Source organism: Phascolarctos cinereus, unplaced genomic scaffold, assembly GCF_003287225.1.
Source record: "Phascolarctos cinereus isolate Bilbo 61053 unplaced genomic scaffold, phaCin_HiC Scaffold_4;HRSCAF=312, whole genome shotgun sequence".
Lineage (NCBI taxonomy): Eukaryota > Metazoa > Chordata > Mammalia > Diprotodontia > Phascolarctidae > Phascolarctos > Phascolarctos cinereus.
Genome location: NW_027555847.1, coordinates 26180857 through 26206985, shown reverse-complemented (window position 1 = coordinate 26206985; position 26129 = coordinate 26180857). Strand labels below are relative to the sequence as shown.

Below are 26129 nucleotides of genomic sequence, written 5' to 3'. Positions count from 1 at the left end.
CAGGGAGTCGGGGTGGGGACAGAATGTTGCTAATGTAGATGCCTTCAGTTACAGTTACTTCATCAGTTCTGCTTCACAGTTTTTCTTGGTTAGTAAGGCAGATTCTCTCATGGGAGAGGAGAGATACCAGGAGGTGACTGTGGTCTAAAAGACAAAAGGCATCACTTAAAATAGAAAAGATAAGGGCTTTTGTTTTTTTGTCCAAACCTGTGATTTAATCTATGTGGAGATGCCCCCAGCGTAGAACCTACTTTTGCTGCACTAGTTCTACCCTCTGGAGGAGGCCTTTTCCAGTCCTGCCCACTGCTAGGCTTTTCTGTGAAATTACTTTCCATTTATGCTGTATGTATATTATATATACACGTAGTTATTTGCATGTTGTCTCCCCTCTTAGAATATGAGCTCCCTGAGGGCAGGGACTGTTTTTTTGTATTCCTGGCGCTTATCCTAGTACCTGGCCCTTAGCAGGTCTTCCAAAATGCTTGTTGGCTGACAGAGCTATTCCTCACTGCCTTAGAGTGGCCTAGAAGCACTGAGGGGTTCAATTACTGGCCCATGGCCACCAAACCAGTATGTGTGGAAGGCAGGATGGGAAGGTCATCTTGACCCCAAGTCACACTAGGCCATAGGCTGCCTCTCAGGTACTGAAATATAAGTTTCTTTCAGGATAAAGAAGAGCAGAATACAATTTGCGTCATCTTCAAGCCCTTAGGATGACAGATTTTTACCTGGAAAGGACCTCTGAGGGCATCTATTCCATCTCCTTGATTTTACAGACAACAAACCCAAGACCAGAGAGGTGATATAAGGCAATTAAGTGGCTTAGTGGATAGGATGCTGGGCCTAGAGTCAGAAAGACTGACTTTAAAGCTGGCCTCAGATACTTACTAGTTGTGCGACCCTGGGCAAGTCACTTAACCTCTGTTTGCCTCAGTTTCCTCCCTGGTAAAAAGGGGATGACAATGATAGGACCTACCTCAAAAGGTGGTTGAGGATCAGTGAGATAATTGTAAAGCACTTAGCATAGTCCCTGGCACACAGTAGGCACTATATGAATGTTAGCTATCATTACATGATTTGCACCAGCCAGGGCTCAAATCCAGGTTCTGTGAATCTGGACCCAAAGCTTTCTCCTCTGAACCCCACTGCCTTCCTTCTGAATTCCCCCAACTCATTTAATACAGCACCGGTCTTGGCACCAGTATGGAGAGTATGGTCTGCCCATTTCCCCCCTTACCTGGATTTACAGTGATGAACTTATCATCTGGAAAGCGGTCCCTCTGGAGCTCGGCTTTTTGGACGGTGTTTCCGGTCTCTTGGGACCCTTTCCCCCATAATGTTCACCTGTGACCACGGAGGGCACTAGCGTAGAGGTGATGGGGTCCGTGCTGGGCTCGGTTATGGTTCCTCCTCTCTCATCAGTCTGATCTGTGGGGAGGACGTTTGGGCTCGGCTCTTGGCCAGCTATAGTTTCATTTCTGTCCTCCTCCACAGTTCGATTAGGAGAACCGGGCACCAGCGTAGGCTTGGTTCTGTTCTGTGCCTCCGTGCTGTGGGTCACTCCACTCTTTTCCTTCTTTTCTGAATCCTTTTCCCCCTCCTCCTCATGTTCCCTTTCACCGTCCTCACTCTCACTTTTCTCATTCTTCTCCCCTTCCTCGGTGCCTTCGTTGTCCTTGGTCAGAGCAGAATCACTTTCCGGTGCTGGAGAAGACAAAGCCTCCGTCGTGGCTACGACGGGCCTGGCGGATTGTTTGCTGGCAGAAGCGGCCGTTGGAAGGCGGGTGGGCCACACGGTGCTGGGAAAGGAGGAGATCCCACCGCCGCTGAAGCCGAGGCCAGCGAGCAGGGTGCTGGTCACCACCGAGGCCATGGTCGCTTGGCTCCCACTTGAGGATGGACCCATTCCAGTAGCCATCGAAACAAATGAGAAGGGGATGCCCGATGAAGTCCAAGTGGAAGAACCAGAGCTGATGGGAGCCATGTCGGCGGAAGAAGCAGGAGAAGCTGTAGGCTTGAAGGGATCATGGGGAAGTTTGGGAAGGGACAAAGAAGAAAACAAAGTCACATTGGGCGCTTTTCATTTCTACCACTTCCCAACTCAAAAACTCTTGTGAACTATAATAATGACGATACTAGTAAGCTAATGTACAATTTCATTATTATAGAAACTCTAGAGTGAGGAAACTCATTCTACCAATGTGCATCATCATTTTCTCTGTAACCAGTTAATTCTGTTTGCCTCAGTTTCCTCAGCTGCAACATGAGGATAACAGGACCCACCCTGCAGGGTTGTTGCGAGGATCACGTGTGATAATATGCTTAAAGTGCTAAGTGCAGTGCCTGGCATGTAATAGGCATGTGATAAATGCTTGTTGCCCCCCTCTGCCTAAAAATAGGGGACATTTCCAGAGCACATTAGGTCAGAGATTGCAAATTGGAAGGGACCTTCGAGGTCACCTTGTTCAGCCCCTCAAAGTGTTTGCGTAACTCGCCCAAGACCACACAGACAGTAAGCAATGGTGCCTGGATTTGAACACAGTTTTGCTAGCACCAGCTTCAGCAGCATTCTTTCCACTGCAGCCCATGGCCTCTCAGCACTATGTTGCTTCCCCAGTTTTGCAAAGCACTTTATAAATAGGAGGCAGCATGGTAGCCCTGGTACAATGGGAAGATCACCTGACATGGAGTTAGAGGTCTTGGGTTAGAGTCCTGGCTCTGAGTTACCTTGGGAAAGTCTCTCTATACCTCAGTTTCTTCATCTGAAAAATGCAGGCTGGAGGGTGAGACAAGATGAGTACTAAGTTCCCCTCTTGCTCTAAATCTATGGCCCTATAACCCTTGTAACAAACCTGTGAGGTAGTTCCCTATTATCCCCATTTTATAGATGAAGAACCTGAGACTGAAAGAAGATGAGGACTTAGCCAGGTTTACAAAGCAAGTAAGTGTCTGAGGTGTGATTCAAACTCATCTTCTTGACTATAAGTCCTGTGCTTGTAACAAATGGTTAGGAGTCCCTACACGTCAAATGGGCAATTCTGCCCCCTTACCACTTTATCCCTTCCAAGAGTCTGATCTACCTTTTTTACAAATCAAAATATTGATCAAGAACACTTTCTGTTACTTTAAAATTCAACCTTAGTATTACAGAACAGGGGCGGCTAGGTAGTGCAGTGGATAGAGCTCTGGCCTTGGAGTTAGGAGGACCTGAGTTCAAATCTGGCCTCAGACACTCAACACTTAATAGTGGTGTGATCCTCAGCAAGTCACTTAACCCTGACTGTCTCACCAAAAGAAAAAAAAAAGCAAAAAAAGTATCACAGAACATAAAAATCAGAAGGCATCTTAGAGATTATCTACCCTAACGGTTTTCAAACATTCTGCTCTCAGAACCCCTTTATATTCTTAAAAATTGAGGACCCATATGAACTTTTGTTTATATCTCTATCAATATTTATCACATTTGAAATGAAAACATCTTAGTATTATCACAAAAATAGTTTTGACCTCATAGACCCCCCTGGAGTTCACAGACCATAATTTGAGACATGCCACTCTAATCTAATCTCTTTATTTTACAAATGAGGACACGTGGGCCCACAGAGGTGACATAACTTTGGAAGTGCTGTGATGTGGTTCGCACTAGATTTGTAATCTGAGGACCTAGGTTATTCCTATTAGCTGTGTGACTATGGGCAAGCCACATCTTTTCTTAAACTTAGCTTCTCCATCATAAAATAACAAGAACAATCATTAGACTACCCATGGCACAGATGTATGGCAAAGAGGTCTTTGTCAACCTTTAACTGATGGATCAGTAGGAGCTATTAGCCTTAGCATTCAACGTCAACAAGTGAAACAGTGGTAAACGCAAGGGTTATAGTCTGGATTTTTCTGCCTTCTAGCCCAATGGTCAATGTGGTGTATTAGAAAGTTCCATGACCTGAGTATGTACCCCAATTCCACCAACCTTTCTGGGTTTCAGTTTCTTCCGTAAAATGGGAAGATTAGATCAGATGATTTTTTTAGTATCTTGGGATTCCTTCCATCATGCTGCTATCACAAGATTTCATTTATTTTTACTGACTGTAGAAGGGGTTCCTGAAGCCATCTAATCGAACCCCCTCATTTTATAGATGAAGATATTGAAACCCAGAAGTAGATTGACTGACGTGCCCTGGATCACCCAAATAGCAATCATCAGAGGCAGAATTTGAACCCAGGAGTTGATTACTAAGACTTTATTATAATATAGAATATATTCAGCTGTATTACTCTAACTGGCCCCTAGATGGTGCACTGGCAAAAATATCAAGAGTTCAATTTGGACTGAGGAAAACATGAGTTCAAATCCTTTGTCAAACACTTAGCTCTGTGGCCTTGGACAAATCACTTAAATTCTTTCAGTCTTAGTTCCTTCTTCTCTGGTGAAAATTATGACTCTCTTACCTCACTGGCCTGTTGTGAAGATCAAATGAGCTAATACATGTGAAGGCTTTTCTAAAGCTTAAAGTGCTGCATACATGCTAGCTGTTATTAGTATAACAGTCTAATTAGCATAGGGGCCACTAGGTGGTGCAGTGGATATAGAATGCAGGGCCAGAGTAAGGAAGATTCCTATCTTCCTGAAGTCCTGGCCTCAGACAGTTACTAGCTGTGTGACCCTGGGCAAGTCACTTAACCCTGTTTGCCTCAGTTTCCTCATCTATAAAATGAGCTGGAGAAGGAAATGGCAAAGTACTCTAGTATCTTTGCCAAGAAAACCCCCCAATGGGGTCATGAAAAGTCAGATGTGACTGAAAATGACTGAACAACATGATAAAAAGCATAAGTTATTAATATAAATTAATATAAGTATATTAATATAAATTAATATAAATACAATGTAAAAGGACTTGGATATTGAGTCAGAAGAACTAGGTTCAAATACTGGTGCTGCTACTCACTCCCTGTGTGATCTCAGGAAAGGCTGTTCCCTTCTCCATTTCCTCTCCGTACAATGAGAAGATTAGACTCTTTGACCCCAGAGGCTCTTTCCACTTCGAAAGCTGGGATCCTCTGACTAGTGATGAGAAGATTTGGCTTCTCACACCTGCTCTTCTGCCAGGATGGGCTGCACCATTTGGTCCCACCCTCTCATTTTATAGATGAGAACTAAGGTCCCCTCTGGCTCTAAAATTCTATGATTTCATGAACAATTTAAATGCTTAATAGAGCCATAGAATTTAAAAGCTAATAAAGGTGCATAATACAAGGTTATTGCTTCAATTCCGGTGTGCATTCATATGAGCAGAAATTTGGAGCTGGCAGGAGTCCTCAGAGGTCATCTAGCCAAACCCACTCACTTTCCAGAAGAGGAAACTGAGTCCCAGAGGGATGAAATGACTACCCTGGGTCACTCAGGTAGTGAGATACCTTGCCTTGCCAAGATCACAAATATGCCCAGGTCCTGGGACTCCAGATGGAACCTTCTTTCCATTATCCCAGGCTGCCTCTGGTTTATTTGATGGCTCATAAAAGTAGAAGAACTCTAAAGAATAAAATGTAGGGTTGTTTTTTTTCCACCTAGTTAAATAAGCTGGTTACAATTTTCTTTGACGTGAGGCTTGGATCCAAGTCACCTTAATATAACAATTTGGCAACCAACTGCTGCCACCTGGTGGTGATGGCTCAAACTACATGCAAATTATATTAAAAAAAATGATTACTCACCACTCCTGTTTTAACAATCCGGGTCCCTTGGAATATTCGAGTGGTATTGGCTATGGGGAAAAAAGAAATTTCATTTTAAGACAGCGTTCCCTTTAAGCAGTTCCAGAGCCACCTGATTAACTAAAGAGGTTTCTGCTGCTCATTTCACAGTGATCTTTTTTTCTTTATTCCTTCCTTCCTTCCTTCCTTCCTTCCTTCCTTCCTTCCTTCCTTCCTTCCTTCCTTCCTTCCTTCCTTCCTTCCTTCCTTCCTTCCTTCCTTCCTTCGTTTCCTATAAGAAAGTACAGAACAGAACTCCTCCAGCCACTAGCTCTGCTCAAAGACAGTTCTGAACTAGCCCTTGTTCTGATCTCGGACCTAGTCAGGTATCTGTAACTTCTCACATTTTTACTGAGTTTAAGAAAGGATCCTCAAGGGCCTGGTTTCACACCACAGCAGAATCTGAAGGTAGGAAGGGAGCTCAGGCACCCCCAAGGCCACCAGCACCTAAACAGGAGTCCTACAGGTGGCAATCTACCACGTCCTGTCCAAAGCCCTTCAACGACCCAGAACTTAGCTGTCCCAGAGGCAGCTAACTCCACCTTGGCACAGCCTTAACCAATGCTGTATTGGCACATGTTTAACTCCAGACATTCTGGGGAAAAAAGTACTTAGGGCACATGGTTAAGCTTAATATGCATTATTCATATTTCCTCCATCACTTTTTAAAATCTAGATAATCAACAAAATGATAAATCAAACTCTGATTTGCAACATTTGCTGGTCCAAGGTGTAAATGCTCACAATTAAATTTTAACAATCAGCTCTCATAAACAAGTCTCAGTTGGCATCAGCATTTTAAAGCTTGGGAAGTTTTCCTCAACTTTAATAGGTAGAAAATTTCCTTATTTGGATTAGGCTATAAGTTCCTTGAGGCCAGAGGCTATTTTGTTTTTTGGTTTTGTCTGCCTAGTGCCTGAGACAATACCAGGTACTTTGTTTGCGCTTAACAAGTGAGTTCTGAATTGGAACTAAATGATGACACGTCTGGTTCTGACCTCTAGGTGTCAAAGAGAATGAGTCTCTTTTACAAATCTCTTCTTAGCTGGATTCAAGGGCCACAATCAATTGACTAGCATTTATGAAACACCTATCATGTGCTAGGCAGTGAGACAGAGATACAAAAAAAGGATGAAGCAATCCTCACTCCCACAGAGCTTATATTCTCTTGGTCCTCTCCAATTTGGCTTCCTTATTTTATGATATTTTTCCTTGCACACCCCATGGTCTATCCAAATCAGACTAAAAGCTGTATCCAGACTTTGATGCTCTATCTCCTGCCTCCTCACGTGCACCTCTCAGGGTCCATGGCCTCCTTTGAGGGTACATGTGACATCCCGCTCTTTCAAACCTTCTCTGATATCCAATTCTTAGCTCACTTGCCCTTCTTAATTTTCCTGGCTCTGCACTTACTTAGGTAGATATGTGATCTTCCCAGTAAGCTCCCTGAGGGCAGGGGCTATTTTGTTTTTGGCTTTGTATCACCAGTGCCTAGCATTGTGCCTGACTCAAAGCAGGTGCTTGATAAATGGTCACTGAGTTGAACCGAATGCCATGTAGGAGACCCTCAAATATTCCCCCTTCAGTCTTCTCTTCTCTGTGCTAAACATGTGACGTGTCCGCTAGCAAGGCCTTCATCGTGGCTGCAACAATCTTGCTCACTTTGGGTTCATGAGCACCTTCTCTTTAAAATAAGATTTCTTTGGCTGAACACTAAGAGTGACAAGAGACTCATAGCTATGACCCAATGGATTTCCATTTGCTTGATTTGGGGTGACACGTACACTTTGGAAGAATATTCATCCTCCATCCAGAAAGCCAATTAATATTAATTAAGTGCTCACTATGTGCCAGTCACTGTGCTAAGTGCTAGGAACATAAGGAAAGGTGAACAACTCCTCAGAGTGAATGAAAAGGACCTTCTGGAGAGGGTCCAATGAAAAGCAACCAAATTTCTAAAGTACGGAACAGAATTCTAAGAAGAGATGTCAAAATCGGAGTCAAGGGGGACAATCATTTAGCCAAAGAAAAGGCTGAAGAGGACAGAATTTGATCAGTTTTTATAAGGAGGATGCTAACTGGATGCTCCTCATGTCCAGAGAAAATCACGTAGGAGGAATTAGATTTAAATTTTAAAAGGAGGTGGTTGGGTTTTCTATCAGAACAAATTCGATGGGGTGAGTATGGGGGAGACATGGACATGTGTTTAAGTAAACACTTATGAAGCACCCACCTATGTAACAGGCATTGTGCTAAGTGCTGGGGATGCAAAGAAAGGCAAAAGACAGTCCCTGTCCTTAAGAAGCTTACAGTCTAATAGGGGAGAAGATATGTAAACACCTATGTATAAACAAGCTAAAGGCAAGATAAACTGGAGAGAATCAACAGAGGGAAGGCAGAAGTATTAAGAGGCATTAGCAGAGTTTGAGGTTACTGCCTCTAACTTACTCAAACCTCAAATGTGCATTAAGTTCTACCATTTTGAAATCCTTAACATTATGAACCAACATGGGTTTAAATTTTCTGAAAAACAAAACACCAAAACTCAAATCAAAATACTTGCTCTGACCACAGGCTCTTAGAGTTATTTCCTCTTTTTCCTTTATGCACTGCTGTTAATTGCTAATAGTGTATATCACACATGGTAAAAAGAGCCTTTCAAATGATATAGAAGCATTATCTGGTTTCAATAGCTGTTCAATAGTCTCACTCTTGCCCTATTCTGCCTGGCCCCTGTTGTCCTCGAAGTTACTCTGCTTCAGTACCTTCAGACACTGTGATATTATTAGGGTAAATCTTTCTTCTACAACACAGATCACAACCCCTCTGTGACTCAGTGGAATGCCTTAGAGAGTTGCTGGGCCTGAAAGTTCATCGCCCTGTGACCAAGCTGGTGGTGAGGCTCTCCCAACTTAGCTAGGCTGGTCTTTGGAAAACAAGTTCTCTATCACCAATTGTACTCAGAGCCTTCTTAGCTTAGCATCTGCCAAGACTTACACTCTTGCATTGTCTTTGAAAACCTAGGACCAACTTTATGTTGCAATGAGGCATCAAAATAGAACATGGTGGGACAGGGGGCATGCTGCCCATCTAGAAATTTAAAATCAAAATCATTTAGAACTTAAATTGATGATTCAAATAATTTAAAATCTTAAAAATGGGACAATGGAAAGATGGAGAGTTGAGTAAAATATTTTCAATCTAAGTGCCAGGCCACAAAGAGATTGTAGACCTATACATGGGTCAAGAATCAAAGAGCAGTGACTTCCTTTGTTACATCACCCTGTGAGGAGAAAGCCACTTTTACCGCAGGTAAAGTTTGCTTAAGTATTTGCTTATCCATGTGCAATAGATGGTATTAGGAATTAACAGAAAATAAACAAAGAAAAATAATCCATGGTTAGAGATGAGTCTACTCAGAGCATCAAAAAAAGAAAGTTAGAAGTTGAAAGGAAAAAAAAGAAGAGAGAGGTGATTTTCCACAAATCATTGGGTTCTGTGACTTAAAATATTCCTGACTTCAAATTTATTGCTGACAAGGCCTTTTGGATTACGTTATATTGCAAACATTTAATTTTTCAAACCTTACACAGAAGCCAAAGATCACGGTGGCCTATTAATCTGCAAAGGCAGTTTTGCAGATTCCAAATTCTTGGTCTGAGCACCTGGGAGACCTAATAATGATTTATGTCTCTAAAGTTCCTGAGCCCTGGTCCCAGACGCCTCTGACTTTGGCCTCCTTCTCTCCTGTTCACTGGGCACAGATGAGGACCCAGCCTGCAATTCAATTGCTCTGGGTGGAAGGGAGCCAACTCATTTATGGCACTGGTAGATTCCAGCAAGGCTGATTTATTTATGAAACAAGGCAGCCCAGCTCATTCCAATTAGTTTGAATGGAAGGGTAAGATAAATGTTAACATTAACATAGAATATTTAAATATTAAATGCTTCTTTATAGATCACTGGTCCTTGGGGAGTTATTGGAAAAGTTGACCGGGCCTGGTATAACTTGGTCCAAGAATTACTGGTGTCTTTACTGATAGTTATATAGAACCATGCCAAAAAATGGTATCTTACATTTCTGAAGCTACAAACTACTTGTTATCATTCTCCCATGGAGCTTCACAAAAGGTAAACATTCGTTCAGCACTTGCTCTTCCATGTGGAGTCCTTTTTGCTTTTGTCAAGATTTTGGTTCCATGTGGCTATGATGTTTTCTGATTCTTTTATAGGATTTGGGGACCATACTGAGAACTGTGATAAAGCCAGCATTCACTAAAACTGTTGTAAAAAAGAGAAATGGATGCTTGGGACATGATGATTTTGGGGGGGGGATGGGGAAGGAAGGAGGGAATAACGTACCTTCAGAGTTTCTGTTAAGAGGGACAGTTGGAACACAGGGCAACTATAGGATCTAATGAATGGTCCTGGGTCAATGGGCACCAATTTCAGCAGTCATGAAGGGCCTGAGTAACTAGAGATCAATGCTGAATCTTAGCTTGAGAGCTAAAGATGTCAGAATGTGAACTTTCAATGAAAAATCATTTATTAAGTGCTTATTATGCCCCAAGCACTAGACACAAACAGCAAATACAAAAATTCAACTAGAGATACCACACCCAAACACATTTGATTGGTGTTTCTGTCCAGATGTTCCTGAGATAGCTGCAAACCAAATGACCCAAGAATTCTGAAGGGGAACTCCAAGATGGTGACTGGAATGACATGCTTTAAGCTGAACTGGTGACTGGTCTCTATTTATGGATTTAATGCCCAAATCCTTAGCTCTCCAAAGTTGGAAAAACCTTCTTCTCCTGCTCCAATCTTTTGGCTCACACAGTACTGTCATTAAAAGACAGCCAGAGCATCCTAGGGTTTTGTTTGTTTGTTTTAAGACTGAATATAACTATCCACCCCTCAACCAGACCAGGAAAACAACTCACGAAACAACTCACGCTATTCCTTTGCCTACAGGCTTCTACAGGCTGGGAGGATGATGAATAAAGAAGGGAAAGAGGAGAGGAACCAATACTGTCCGCAGAAAGAAGTCCATACTTTACCTTGAAACAACATTGTTTGGCTAAAATCACTGCGCATGTCATTTCTGCATATAGCCTGAACTCTGAAGAGATAAAGGCTATCGGGTGAAACATGGCTAATGATGGCTTTCTGTATTTTTAAGAAAAAAGACAGAAGTTAGTTTTAGAGGAAAATTCACATTATTTAATTCCCCTCCTTCCCGACAAAAAATCCCATGCTACCCCAAAAGGTCAGCACAATGCCTTGAATATTGTCCAGGTCCACGGTCCGGATCTGGGAGTCCGCTGGGGGACAGAAATCCCAGAGAGAGGACCGTCTCCACCAATTCAGCTCTGCAACTCCACTGTAATCGAAAGTTTTAGAAGAGTGGTCCGGGTACGAACACGTTAAGTGACTTGCCTCGGGTCCGTATCAAAGTATCTATCAAAGGTGGGATTTGAATTTAGGTTTCCTAGGCTTTGAGTATGGATGTTGATTGACTCACACAGTCTGGTTTTAAGAGTTCACTGTTTCCAATGAGCATTGGCCACCACTTGACCCGCTCCCAGACTATGAAGTCAGTTGGAAAATTGGAAAAAAAAAAAAGAAAAATAATTTTTTGGTGGAAAAGTGGCAGTTTAAAGCAACCACAACAAATAACATTACAAACCTCCAGCTAGTGGATTTAATTTCCTCCCCTTCTGACTTAAAGGCACAGATAAATGACTTGGGCTAAGAATAAAATCAACCTCTGGGTTTTTCAAGGGAATATGTGGCATAATGCTTATTGGCTCCTGAGTCAGAGGGGCTTGGGTTCAAATCATGCCTCTGACACAATACTACCTTTGTAACTTTCTGCAAGACATTTTGTCTCCCCAGGCTTTAGTTTTCTCATGTACAAAACAATGGGGTTGCCTTCCATGGCCTTGGGGTCCCTCCCACCTTTAGTTCAATGTGCTCTCTCTGTGGCTTTGTAGAAAACTTACACGGGGGGACCAAACTGCTCTCTCTCCCAGACCCCACTCTTGGCAATAATGAGTCATCTCCGCAGGAGAAGCCATTTTAAACCAAGTTTGGGTGGTGATCTAGTGACCCAACTATCACTAAGATCACAATTTGAATTTTTCAGGAGTAGGAAAATTAATTCTACTATCCCCGAAGAAAATAATCGTGAACAATTGGGTGAAAAAATTATGCTCTCAAAGCACGTTCTTTCTTCCATTCCTTCTCCTTTGGGATGAATCCATGCCTGATCCTCTCCACCTCTGATCTACCCTCCCTTTCAGAGTAAAGCCCCCATGACCCCACGCAGAGCTTTACCAGGGTACATTTCCAGCATATATCTATTCATCACTGCCTGTTTAATTACTTTTCTGCCCAGAATGAGAAGCTACCCAAGTGCCTTGATAGTTCCTGCTGATTAATACGAGCCATCTTTACTTCAGACAGAGGAAAATCCCTTAAGGACTCACAGTTATGACAAGGGAAAGGTTAAAATACATCATAACCTTGTGTGCCTTTCAAGAGATTCCTCTCTGATTTTATGAAGCTCATCATTCCCTAATGTGACCCAGATAACAACGTCTAGTGGGGGAAATTGAAGATATAAATGGAAATGAAGTAAGAGAATCTTCATCTAAAGGAATAAGAAAAGTATTATTCTATAACTGATTGAATGAGCCCAGAGGACTGTGTATTTGAAAAAGGGGGGAAAATGATAACAGTCATTAAGAATTTCGCTCTGAGCTATTGCATTTTTCATGGGCATACACAATTACTGATTTCATTATTCCAAAGGCTGCCTTTGATTAACAATAAGTGAAGCCTTTGAAACCAGAATGTGTCACATTGATTCTTCGGCCAAAGACTTTGGAAGATGAACACAAATGGAGGCCTTGGCCGGGAAGGAGGAGGGGGCTCCATCTTAAAATATCGCTCTGCAGGCCTAGTTTTCTCCAGCACTGAAGGGATGTGGCTTCCCAGAAGATGGTGACTACTCTGCTGTACTCTGGGCTTTAAAAATGAGCTGGGCATATGTAGGACAGTCAGCTGGAGGGGTCTCTAGGATGCTGTTTCCTGAATATTCATTATCATCTCAGGGCATGAGGTCAGATCACGTTTTCCTTGTTCATCAGTCTCTTGTGGGATCATAGAATCTCAGACATAGAGCTGGAAAGGGCCCTAGAGGTCATCACCCAAAATCCTTCATTTTGCAGGTGAAGAAACTGAGGCAAAGAGAGTGACTTAGGATCCCAGATCTTGAGCTGAAGGGGAACTTGGTGGCTATCCAATCCAATTTTACAGGTGGAGAAAGAGACCCAGAAGGGGTGAATGTCTCAGAATCTTGAAATAGGCCATCTAAGCCAAATTCTTCAACTTACAGATGAAGAAACTGAGGCACAGAGATTAAGTGAATCATTCAAGGCTACATGGGTAGTTAAATGGCAGAGCTAAGATTTGAACTCTGATTTCATGACTCCAAACTCAGCAGGAAAATTCAACATCCTTTCTACTGGCCACTAATGATCTGCAAGGGATGGTAGAGCTATCCACTCCAAAAAGGCTGTTTTCTTCACTGTCCCTTCAGCATCATGCATGCCAGGAAAGAGGGCAGAAGGACTTGCATAGCACACATCTGTACCACCTGGCTCTGTTACTGATGCTTTGTATTCCCATGTCTAGGTCACGTGCCGACCTAGAGAACGGGCGCTTCTAGGCTCAATGTGATTCCACTTCACGTGGTCCCTCATTTTATGGAAGAGAATTTTAAAGGCCCATAACAATGTCGGAACAGGGTTAAATCAATTGTCACACATTAACCTGATGAAATACTAGCATATAATTAGTACTAATGTGTCATAGGCCGATAGATTTCAAGCCAGATGGGACCTCAGGGCCATGTGGCCCAACCCCATCATTAACAAAATGAGAAAATTGAAGCCTAATGAGTTGAAGACTTGCTCAAAGTCATTCTGGTAAAAAGTAGCAAAGCCAAGACTTGAACCCAGGGCTCTCACTCCAAAAGCATCATTCTTTTCCCAACTGTACCACACAGCACAAAGTATACAAAGAAATCAGACAAGAGCTATATGAATATTAACTACCATCATAGAAGAGGAAATGTGGGTGAGAACAAATGCATCAACAAAATAAGCATTTACGGGGAGTGCTTGAAAAAAGGTCTAATTGTTTAATTTAAATGTAAGTCATTATTAAGCAAGTTTAGTTGGGTGCTGGATGTTTAGTGTTCATCTAGGAATAAAATGTTTTGAAAAATAAAGATCCTGATCTGAGCCCCTGGTAAGGCTCTGGTGGCCCCATGACTTGGCTGTATATGACAGACTATACTGCCAGGCATTGACTCTCTATTTCTGATCAGGGCAGTTAGAAGTGAGGTGAATGGAGCCTAGGGCTCTACGGGCAATACCCTTGGCTCAATGCCTTCCATTGAGGACAAAACTTCCCATGAGTGGATGGGGAAATAAGGATGGCAGCTATGATGCTAAATTTTTTTTACCAAATCTTTGTCACTATCCTTGGTAAACGTCTTTTCCTTTTCATCCTCGTTTTTTGTCCAGCTGTAGGAGATCATGTAGTTCATGAGGGGAGGGTGGTAGATGGTCTCTGGCTGGCTCCAGGTCACCAGCAAGGCTGTCCGGTTTACTGGATGAACTTTCATGTTGATGGGTGGAGTGCTACAAACTGGGCAGAGGAAGGAAGGATCAAAAGAGAGTAAACAAATCGCTTCCCGAGTACCATCTTTGTCCCACCCCCGACGTCTTGCCCAATGCCAGGGCTTTTTCCTGACTTTCTCATTTTTGTTCAGGCCAATGCAATTATTCTACTTCAATGGAAACAGCATGATATAGTGCCAATAATGCTGAACCCAGGATCAGGAAGACTTGGTTCAAATCTAGCTCAACAGCCATGGCCAAATCACTTAACTTTTCTGAGTCTCATCTGGAAAATGGGCCCAATAGTACCAACCTCACAAAGCCGTCATGAAGATCAAACAAGATCATGTATGGAACCTTGTGAAACTTAGATCATAACATAAACCCAGGATCAAAACCACAGAGTTATCTGGGGCTCTTCCCTCATTATAACCTGCCCCATATTCGCTAACTCAGGCCTACCTCCATAATGACTCTTCCCTTCACTCCCTCCTTTCTGTGACCATTCTGCTGTTCACCCTCTTTAAGGCTCATAACTTTTCACCTGGACTCCTAAAATAGCATCCAATTGGTCTTCCCACCTCTAGTCTCTCTTCCCTTTTAATCCATCTGAATGTGGCTGCCAGGTTGGTCTTCCTAAAGCAAAGCTTCCATCAAGTCACTCTCCCACATTAACTATCAGAGCTCCCTGGGGCCTACTGAATCAACCCCAATCTTCTTAGCATGGTGTTCAAGGACCTATCTTAATGTCCAATCTCGGTTCCTACTGCTCCCCTATATGCCCACATGGGCTACTTTGCATTCTCCAAATCCACTTGCTGCTGCCACTCTGCTGTCTTTACCATCACGATGGAAGGATGTGCCCTCGTCCCTCCAGCTCTGCCTGGCAAAGCTCTACTTATACCTCCAGTCTAACCTTAAATACTTTTATCTTTCAGAAGTCTTCACGGATGCCCCCCCCCCACTGCCAAACAGATGAATTCTCTCTCCTGGAATTCTTTCATGGCACTTAAATACTGTTTTTTATCATAATCTTCAATCAGTCAATTGTCAAGGCATCTTATTAAGTACCTACTATGTGCCTGCCATTGTGCTGGGTGATGGAGAAACAAAGTATAAAATGCAACAGTTTTTGCCCTCTGGAAGCTTATATGTAGGCAAACACACACACACACAATTGACAGAAATATGTATAAAATCAAGATTTTTTTTTTGTTTGTTGTACAAAACCATTTGGGGAAGGAGAAGAGATCTTGTCAGGTGAGGGGGAGTAAACAGGTAAGACTTCCTTTAGGAGATGGCACATGAGCTGTGCTTAGAAGGAAGCTAGGAATACCGAGGTGTGCAGGGGAGAAGAGAGTGCCTTCCTGGCACTGGGTACAGTCAGTGCAAAGGAAATAAATGGAATGGCATCCAGGAGAAGCAGCAATCAGGTCTGTTTGACTGGATGTTTGAGTACATGAAAAGAAGAGAAGCATAATAAGCCTGGGGAGGTAAGTTCCCAACAAGGTTACAGAGGGCTGGAAGTGCCCGACAGAGGAGTCTGTTTTGCCCAATCTGCATGGGTAGAGGAAGTTTCTTCATCCATGTATTCCCATATCAGTGAAATCACAGGACTGATAAATAAAAAAATTCTGCATGTACCAACCACTAACAGACCTGACTTAATTCATGGCATACCCAAGTCTTTTTAAATAATTAACAGACCATGTTAAACAAGGCAAGGCTGCTCAATCCACTTCCAACTACAATTTTCTACAATTCAATCACGTTCCCTTCTCAACGCCATCCATGTGAAACTTACTAATGTAAGGAATCTCCTTTTTGCCCCCTCTCCAGCTAGGTTCCCTCCAAGCTCAAAGAGCAGGCTGGGCGTGCTCCTCGCCTGGCCCCGAGCTCTGTCTCTAAGCCCTTGGCTGCTCTGTGGCGGCTGAGGTCAGTTTCTTCAGCATGTCCATAGACAAATCGAGGTTTGGCCAAGGAGAGACTGGCTGATGTGACAGAGGGGAGAAGGGATCAAATAAATTAATGAGGCATTCCCGAAGCACCACACATCACTGGAGAGAAGCAAGCTGTCTGGCGGGCAAAGAGCGTCCCGGAGAATAACGTCAGACAGAACAGGCAGGAAGGGGAGGGAGAAGTTACAAGCAGGGCACACTAGATGGCAATAATGCACTGATAAACAGTCCCATCTCCCGAAAGGTGATTTGACATTCTCTAAGTTCTGAAGTCATGATGAAAAAAGTGAGCAAAGGTCTCAGCAGCCTGTTTGCAAACATCCTCCCTGACCCAAGGAGAGCTGTCCGTGGTACCTTCCTTCTACACACCAAAGAAAGGGTGACCAACTTGGCTTGTCATAGCTGGGATGGATGCCATTCCTCGTCATCCTGTCACCCCCAGCTCCTTCTGATTAACACCCCCGTTTACTGAAATGAGCAATCTGGCCCCATTTGATTGAAGAAATTGGGGAATACATGGATTTGCCTCTCAGCTGGGAGGCTGTCCTAAACTAAACATCATAAAATGACACCCAAGTGGCTCTGTGGTAGAAGGGAGAGAGGGCTGGATTTGGAGGCAAGGAGACCTGGGCTCAAATCCTGGCACTGCCACTTAGTAGCTGTGCAACCTCGGCCAAGCTGCTTAACCTCTCTGAGACTCAGTTTCCTCATATGGAAAAAGGAAATAAAAATACCCATAGTAACTACATCACAGGGGCCGCTGGGTGGCACAGTGAGTAGAACACTGGGCTTGGAATCAGGAAGACGTGAGTTCAAATCCAGCCTCAGGGGAAGCTAGGTGGTGCAGTAGATACAGCACCAGGCCTGGAGACAGGAAGACCCGAGTTCAAATCCAGTCTCAGACACTTACTAGCTGTGTGACCTTGGGCAAATGACTTAACCCTATTTACCTCAGTTTTCAATCTGTAAAAAAAATTAAAAAATTTAAAAAAAAAGAAGGAAATGGCAAACCACTCCAGGATCTTTGTCAAGAAAACCCCCAAAGAGGTTACAAAGAGTTGGACGTGAATGAAAAACAACAACTACTTCACAGGGTTCTGGTGAGTCAATAATATGTATGTGTATATACTCATATGCACATGCACAACAAATATACAGAAATATGTGATAGACATATGAGCACACACATCCATATGCACATGTGAATATATGTACATATACACACATTTATATACACAAATGTATATACACGTATACGTATGTATTAAACACACCATGCACATACACCTGCATGTATGCAGTACATGTGTATAAAGATATGTCTATCCATGTCTATGTAGGTATTGTCTATGAATATGTGTAGACAAATGCACGTACCGTGTACTCTCTCACACACTCACACACACACACACACACACACACCCCACAACGATGTCCCCAAAATTCTGGTTCAGTTTTAAGCTTTAGAGCACTTTGCCACCTTGAAAGCACTAAATACATGTCATTTATTATGATTAATAGTAGGTATTTAAAACATTAAATTGAATTCAGTTGAACATCCATAGCTCAAAATCCATTCATATACAAACATGGATGAGGACAGTGCCTGGATCTGCAATTTCGTTTCAATAAAGACCTCCCAGATGAGGACATTCTTTCTGTTAATGCATGGTGGCACCTTCTTCACAACATAGCAGTTTTTGAGAGTTGCCTAGGGAAGAGGTTCTCCAAATGCAGACCAGGGACTATGGAACTTCCAAAGGCCTTTATGAGGAGTTTGTGAGATCAATATTATTTTCATTATAATAAGATGTTGTATTTTCATAGCAAATATGGATAGATAGAACAACAAAAACAAAAGGTCTTTGGGGATGTCCCCAGTAATTTCTAAGAGAGTCAAAGGTTCCTGAGACCAAAAAGTTTGAGATTGCTGGATGTCTGGTACTGGACCAATGAAAGTCTAAGTCAGTGTCATGCCCAGGGTCACATGATTAGCATACATACACTAGATCTTCCTGGCTTCAAGAACAACTTCTCAACATTCGGTCTAGAACACTTTTTGGTCCATCTGTGTTGTCACAGTCATTGTGTATACTGTTTTCCTGGCTCCACTTACTTCACTTTGCATCAGTTTACATACGTCTTCTCTTCATTAATCATAATACAGATGTGGCTTCATAAAGGACCATAACATTCCATTGATATGCGGCCATTTGTTAAGACATTCCCCAATCCAGGAGCATCTACTTTATTACCACAGAAAGGGTTGTAGAGTCCTTCCAATCCTAACATGCAATTAGATTGTAAATGTTTCCTCTAGGCCTCTAAGAAAGCAGGTTCCAGCTTCACATCTGACAAGTAAAAAAAAACAAAACAAAAACAACCAAACATCTCAAGACCCCTAACCTTGGAATACTAATAGCTAAGGAGAGACTAGGGACATCGAACCCGATCTTCCAAAGTGGGCTACCAGGTGAAGGTAGTGGACAGGGTACTGGCCCTGGAGTCAGGAGGACCTGAGCTCAAATCCAGCCTCAGACACTTCATACTAACTAGCTGTGTGACCCTGGGCAAGTCACTTAACCCCACTGCCTTGCCAAAAAACAAAACAAAACAAAATCAAAAAAACAAACAATGTGGGCTACCCACGGGGCAAGACGGACCCAAACTTATGGCACTTAACAAATACTGCTTTGTATCAACTAATCAATTATCAAGCATTTTGTTAAGCACCTACTATGCTATGCGCAAGCATCATGCTAGGAGCTCTAGAAACAGAGTATAAAATGCAACATCCCTGCCCTCAAGAAGCTTATGTGTATACACACACACACACACACCCCTTCCATTCTTAAGACCCAGTTTCCATTTCTTCCCATATACTAACTTCCCTTCTATCAAACTAATGAGTCAGTAGGTATTTATTAAATGCCTATGTGTTGAGCATTGCAGATACAAAACAAACAAACAGTTCCTGCCCTCGAGGAGTTTACATTTTATCAGGGGAGATAACATATAAATAGATTCATATTCATACACAAAATAAATACAAGGTCATTTTTGGGGGGGCACGAGAACCTCAAGAGAGGCCTCCTCTAGAAAGTGACTCTTAAGCTGAACTAAGGGGGAACAGAGGCTTCAAAGAGGTGAAGGTGATACTCACTGGACACCAGAAGGACTCGGGTTCAAGGAGCAGGGGGAAGGGGCTTTGCCATGTTGGTATTTTTTGGGGGGGCGACCTAGGATTTAAACTTATATATGGCACTGGCTATAGGATCATCAGCTAGGCTACTACCAAGGAGATTGGTAACCCTGGTTTCTGTCCAGACTTGTGAGACACACTTTTCTCCCTTATCACTTCTTGGTCAAAATCCCTGGCTTCCTTTAAGATTCAGCCCTTCTTGGTAGTGCCAATCACAAGCTCTCTCCTCTAATGCTGTCTTTCATCTATTCTTTATGCATTTTGAATGAGCATGCTGATGTGAATGAGAAGGGACGCTCCTTGAGGGCAGGACTTTCATCTTTGCCTTTCTTAGCATCCCCAAAGCTTTGTCCAAGGCTTGACAAAGAGTAAGTATTTAATAAATGCTTGTTGATTGATTGATTTTACAATTCATTAAAATGCCCCTGACATTCCTCTCTCATCAAGTGAGCATTAAATTCATTTCCTCTGGGGATGATGCAGGCACAAATAGCCAGCATTCCCTTTATCAAACACAAACAGCAAGTTCACCCCTGTGAATAAGCCTGGGGAATCACTAGTCTGTGTATAGTCTGCAGTCCTCCACACAGCATGTAGACTTTACCTTTGTGAGATGTTGGACACTGAAAGAAAAAAATCCAGCAGGACTCGTGACATGAAAACAAAGCCTTTGGCTCAGGGGCACCAGCTAGGAACTCTTCCAAGGAAACTAGCAAATAAGCAGCTCCACATGAGTGTTTGGGAGCTAGAAGGCACATCTCAGTAATCACTTCCTTGAGGAAGTATGGCATAGAAGGGTAAAACATTGGGGGCAAAGGGAGCCAGGGTTTATTATAGACCTACTGTGTGCTAGTGCTTTACAAATGGCATCTCATTTGACGACATTACACCGAGACTCAGAGAGGACCTGGGTTCAAATTTTGCCTGTAATACTTACTAGCTGTGTGAACACAGCCAACTCCCTTAACCTCAGTTTTTTCATCTGGAAAATGAGGCTATAATAGAGTATATGCTTATAGTATATAAGGATCTTCATAGGATCATCCTGAATGGATGATGTCCACAAAGTTCAAAAGGGCTATAAAAATGAAAGCTGTCATTACGATTCCTGATTCCGACCACGCTCAGCTGCATCATTGGGCCCATTCACAGACCCCAGCAAACGCTGGAGGGCACTAAGCCGCAGGGCCGGTAGCCATGCTTTTAAACAAATGTCTCTGGAGAGGTGCTCTTGACATCAGCAGTCCCTTTCACAGGTGCCTGATTACTTTCCCATAGGTGTTTGATTACTTTTCACAGGCTTCTGATACGATGTGGCTTGCCCACTTGGGGAATTTGCCTTTAGTGAACTGACTTTAATTATGATCCGAGGCTTTGTTAAATAACAAGCAAGCTACAGAAAAGCAACTCAGGTCCCCTGCTTCTGAATCAGTTCCTAAGATATTTTCTCAGGTGCTCTCCACATAAATGTTTCTCCTGTTTAGGGCTGGAGGTTAAGCTAACATGATATACAGTCTGTCTGAAAGTCATTGTAAACTCGGGAGCCTTTTCAATTGTCTGAAGTGGGGTTTTCCCCCCTTTCCTTCCCCTGGCATGTTTCACACTTGAGGCATTGCTCCAGATATCGATCCAGAGTCACAGCGACAGCACTCCCCAAGCGAAGCAATTTTGTTGAGATTCCCTATTTCACCGCTCCTGACATCGTAAGTGAAATCAATGCTTCTTGCTGGACTTATGAGCTTCCTGCTATTCTATCCCACTCTGGGATTCTGTCAAAGGACCCATCTTGGCCTCAGCTGGTGCCATTGTCTGGGGAATTCCATGGACACATGAGTTACGGGGAAGACAGAGAGGTGAATGGCTTCCCAAATAAAAGGTGGTGGTTTTTTTTACCCCATCCTCCTATAAATAAGTTGTACTGATGCCTTTTATTTTAACATAACAGTCATTTCTGGAAATACTCCAACCCCACCCCCTCAGTCCACTGAACCCTCCATTGAAACAAAGAAAAATAGCTAAGCAACTAGCACTTAACACCGCGATTGCATCTGAAAATGTTTTCCACATCAGTCCTAGTGGTTTCTTGTCTTTCTGCCAGAAGAAAGAAATGTATTTTTCATTGTCTGTTCTCTGGGACATTCTTGCTTTTTCTAATTGCTCAGAGATCAGGTTCTTGTTTCATCATCTTTTCATTTACTTCTGCCCTCAAAAAAAGGCGTGTGTTGAATGCCGGCTGGGCGTGCCGAGCAATTGCATTTGACTACTGTTAATAATTATAATTTCTGTGATGTAGACCTGCCTTTTCAGCTCACCACAACACACACACATTGGTACCTGCTTTGTGAGTTAGTCTTAGAGAATTGGGACTAGGGGGAGGGGCACTGAAAGTTGAAGGGAGCTGACCAGGGTTGACCCTAGGTCAGTCCCTTCTCCACCATGGCAAACCTGGCCCTCACACTCCATGTACACTTTTGGTAAACATCGTGTATATTATCGTATTTGACTCTGCTTATTCTCTGCCTCAATTCAAACAAGTTTTCCTATGTTCCTCGGACTCCCTCATATTCAGAATTTTTTTAACTGCACAAAAATATTCCATTACATTCATATGCAATTTTTTTTTTTCCGGCAGGGGTGAGGGATTTCCATGAGAATGTGAGCTCCTTGAGGGCAGGAATCATTATCGCCTTTTGTTGGCAAGATACCTGGCACTCAGCAGGTACTTAATGGATGTTTGGTTAGACTGACTTTTTAGACTCCTTTCTTGCAGGGTTGCAAACGGATTGACCCAAGGTCGAACCAAACCACAGATCACTAACAAACAGTTCACTGGTTTACCTGCCTTCCCACTAGGAAGGGGTTCATAAAGAAATACCAGGTGTTTCTGTAGCCTGTGTAGACTGGCCGGATGACACCACTGTGCTCGATTTTCACAAAGCTACTCAACAACCCTTAAGTCAGGAGGGGGAGTCCTCTTGGCAGAATCCAAAGAAATGGCCTGGGGAAAAGCTTTCCTATTTGGAAAGGCGATATCAAGGGGTTCTGGGAATCACAAAACCCCCCAAAGCAAGCTATGTACAACTACGACTTTCAAGTCCAAGAGGTCTCCTGGCATCCCCCTCTCCCCCATCAAGACTATGGAAAAATGCAAACAGCAAATCTCATGGAGAGAAGCATTTTTGCCAGGAAGAATTAAAATGACAGCAGGCTGTTCGCAGCTGTTACGTGATTTTCTCCTGGCGATGTCCTTATTTGGGGAAGAGGCAATTTAGCAATAATCATTTTCAGTTCACACATCCCCCCACTTCATTTTTCCTTGTCTGTAAAATGGGGATAATAATGCCAGCCTCGGAGAGATGTCACCGGGATTATTATTTAATGTTTGCAAAGAGCTTGGAAGGTGAAAAGAGCTCTGGGTAAGTGCTGAGCATTATTATTACTGCCTCGTGTTCACAGATGTAGCTCCTGTCACTACCTCTTATGGATTCCCTTCATTGTGTTAATTATCCTTTGTGTAATAAAGTTTCCTGTCAAACTCCCTCTTTTCTCAGGGTTTTCTTTGCTTCAGGTTGCTTTCTCTGACAAAGGAGATTTACCTAGCCTCTCAAAAGTCTTTCAGGACCTCCAAAGTCTTTTGTCTTGGAAGAATAGAGTTCTCAGAACAGTAGAAAGAATATAGCTTTTTAGTTAGAGGACCTGCGTTCAAGGATTGGCTCTGTCATTTCCTTTCTCTAGGACTTTGGGTGGGTCATTGCATTTCTGGAATTCCCTCTGGTTAGCTGTAAAATGGGGGGGTTGGACCAGATGATCTCGAAGGTCCCTTTTAGCTTGAAATCTATGACCTCGTGAACAAGTTTAATTGTCACCCTTCCGTAACCAAAAAAGCTCACAGACCAGTGTTTCTAGGTACTCCTGGACATATGCTCCCAGGGTTGATGTCTTCCATGTGCTCTTCGGGACCTCTGCCATTGCTCCACTCTTCTTCCAGCAATACAGAAACTGTAATGAGTTATTTCACTGAGACCAACTATTTGTCATGGTGTGCGGTCATGCCTTCTGTGTAAACACATTGGGCTATCCTTAATCCCCTTTTCCTAACTTACGCTAGACAACAGTCTTCATCTTCAAGGGCCAATTGATGGTCAGAGGGAGGTTTCCCCCTTGCTGAATGCAACTTCTGCCCAATAATTTTTGGCAGGACATCTTATTTCAATGGTATAGGCAATTCTTGTTGAAAAAACTTTTCTTTGCCAATGCAGTTCAAATCCCTACTGAGCAATTCAGAGGCTTAATGAGATTTTGGAGGGGGTACAAGAGTTTCAGTGACTTGTCCAGTGTCACACACCCAATATGTGTCAGGGGCAGAACCTGAATCCTGGTCTTTCTCACTCAAAGATCTTCTCCCCACCCACCATATCCACACTGTCTCTCTTTCCCAAGGTTATCCAATGACAAAGTACGTAAGAGGAAGGGGCAGTGATAGAGTTACTGCAGAAAAATGTGCCAATGGCGTGACAGTCTTTCTTCCTGGGCCTCAGTTTCCTCATCTGTAAGTGGAGAGGCTGGGACTAGATGATTGCTATCATCTCTTCCAGTTGTAACTCTGTGATTCTATATCATAACGTTTCCTGGGAACTAATCAAAACATTGAATTTTACCTTTTTTCTTTTGGCACATATGCTTAGAATCACAATCTATGAGTAGGAAAAGACCTCAGAAGCAGACCAGTCCAGTCCGATCCATACCTGTATAGCATACCCTTCTACAACATATTTCACAACTGGCCATTTGGTTTTTCCTTGAAGACCCTCAATGAAGGGGAGCGATCACCTTTTGAGTTAGCTCGTCCCCCTTCTGGCTAGCTCTAAAGGTAAGGACATTATTCTTCATATTAAGCTGAAATCTCCCTGTTGGCATCTTCCATTCATTGCTGTCCATTCTGCCCTCTGGGCCAAACAGAACAGATCTTTGTTACAGGCAATTGTCCTAATACATGACAACAGCTATCACATCCCTTGTCTCTGCTTCTGAGCAAATCTCTGTCATAGGCAATTGTGCTAATACATGACAACCTTGATCAAGTCCCATGTCTCTACCTCTCATCAAACATCCCAGTTCTTTCAACCAAATGTCACATAGTATGGATTCTAGGTCCTACAAAGTATGTTCAGAAACAGGATTGTTTTTCCAGTCTGTCCATTGGAGGGTAGAGAGGGTATTGAGATAACTATCTCATATCTTGTTACAGTCTTCCTTGAAATGGCTTCCTTTTGCTCTCTGGAGAGACCCAGCTTAATTTAAAAAAAAAAAAACAAACCCCAACACAATAGAACAAGAGAAGGCCAAGCCAGAAAACATCTCTAAGAAGATTCCATTTCCCCTCTGACTCCCACTCTCCCTTTGCTAGAACAAAGGTTCAGCATTTCTCATATTATGTTATTTTGGTCCCTTCCTACCTACTTCAATGCTTCCTTTGGTTTTTCCTCTGGAAGCCCAATGAAGGCGATGGGTGGGGCTGTGTCCTGTGCAGGAAACTAGTATTGTTCTGTTCTACCCTGAGGGAGTTGGGAAAGCTCACAGCTACTTCTCTTTCCATCCCCATCCATCAGAAGAGTTTACTCTTCTTCACAGGATAGGAGGTTAAACTAGCTGATGCCTAGGACCTCTTTCATCTGTAAGAGTCCATGCCCCACTGTACTTATCTTTTTACTTCCTGGCTTCTCCTGAAGGTCGCTTGGCAAAGTAGAAAGGATGCTGGGCTAGAAGCCAGACATCCTGGGTTAAAGTCTCAGATCTACCCCTTGCTGAATGTGGTGGGCTATTCAGCTTGCAAGAAACCATACCAACAGCTTCTTGGGATCTTTTATCTTTCGCATAATGATATCCGACCCCACAATCTGGGATGTGCATTTGCTTCCTGTCTGTTCCATAAAAGCATTTTTTTCTTTCCAGAGCAGAGGGAGTGAGTGGCTCATTCCTGAGCTGGAGGGATGAGGCAGAAACAAAAGAACTAGGACCTGCTAGAATTGAGCTGAGAACATCTCAGCTAGGACAAGTGAACGATGCAGATCCTGGGCACGCCGGGTCTCTTGGCTGCCTCTCTGTGCCCATATGCTCTGAAAAGCACAGTTCCCAAGCTGGCGAAGCATCGGCCCCAAGTTGTGGCTGCCAGGCATCAATGGGTTTTAAATGGGAAATGTGCTTTCCCACTGAAAACGTTTCTCTCCAGTGGGGCATCTTTCCTGGTGCCAGACCGAGAGCACTAACACCACATGTCTGCCTGTACTTGAGCCCACCTGTTAGCAATTCTATGATGGGTATTCTGTCCTGATGGAGGTAGAGACCAATAGGATGATGGTAAGGAAGATCCTTGCATCCACTGAGCCAATATCCAGAACTGAACTCAACTCACCAAAAGTCTGGGACTGGGAGCTGATGACACAAAGACAGAAACCACCCCTGTCCTCAGGAGAATTACATCCTACTACAAGATCGTGGATTTACTGCTGGAAGGAACTTCCGAAA

At 43.1% G+C, this 26129-nt stretch overlaps 1 protein-coding gene across 1 annotated transcript in view; it reads right to left on the bottom strand.

The window, feature by feature from the left end:
- PTPRG (protein tyrosine phosphatase receptor type G) overlaps positions 1–26129 on the bottom strand; it is a 785024-nt gene that overhangs the window by 123143 nt on the left and 635752 nt on the right. Inside the window, 5 exon segments of the mRNA XM_020976382.2 lie at positions 1238–1267; positions 1270–2014; positions 5713–5762; positions 10812–10920; positions 14288–14472. Coding sequence (XP_020832041.1) covers positions 1238–1267; positions 1270–2014; positions 5713–5762; positions 10812–10920; positions 14288–14472 — 1119 coding nt within the window.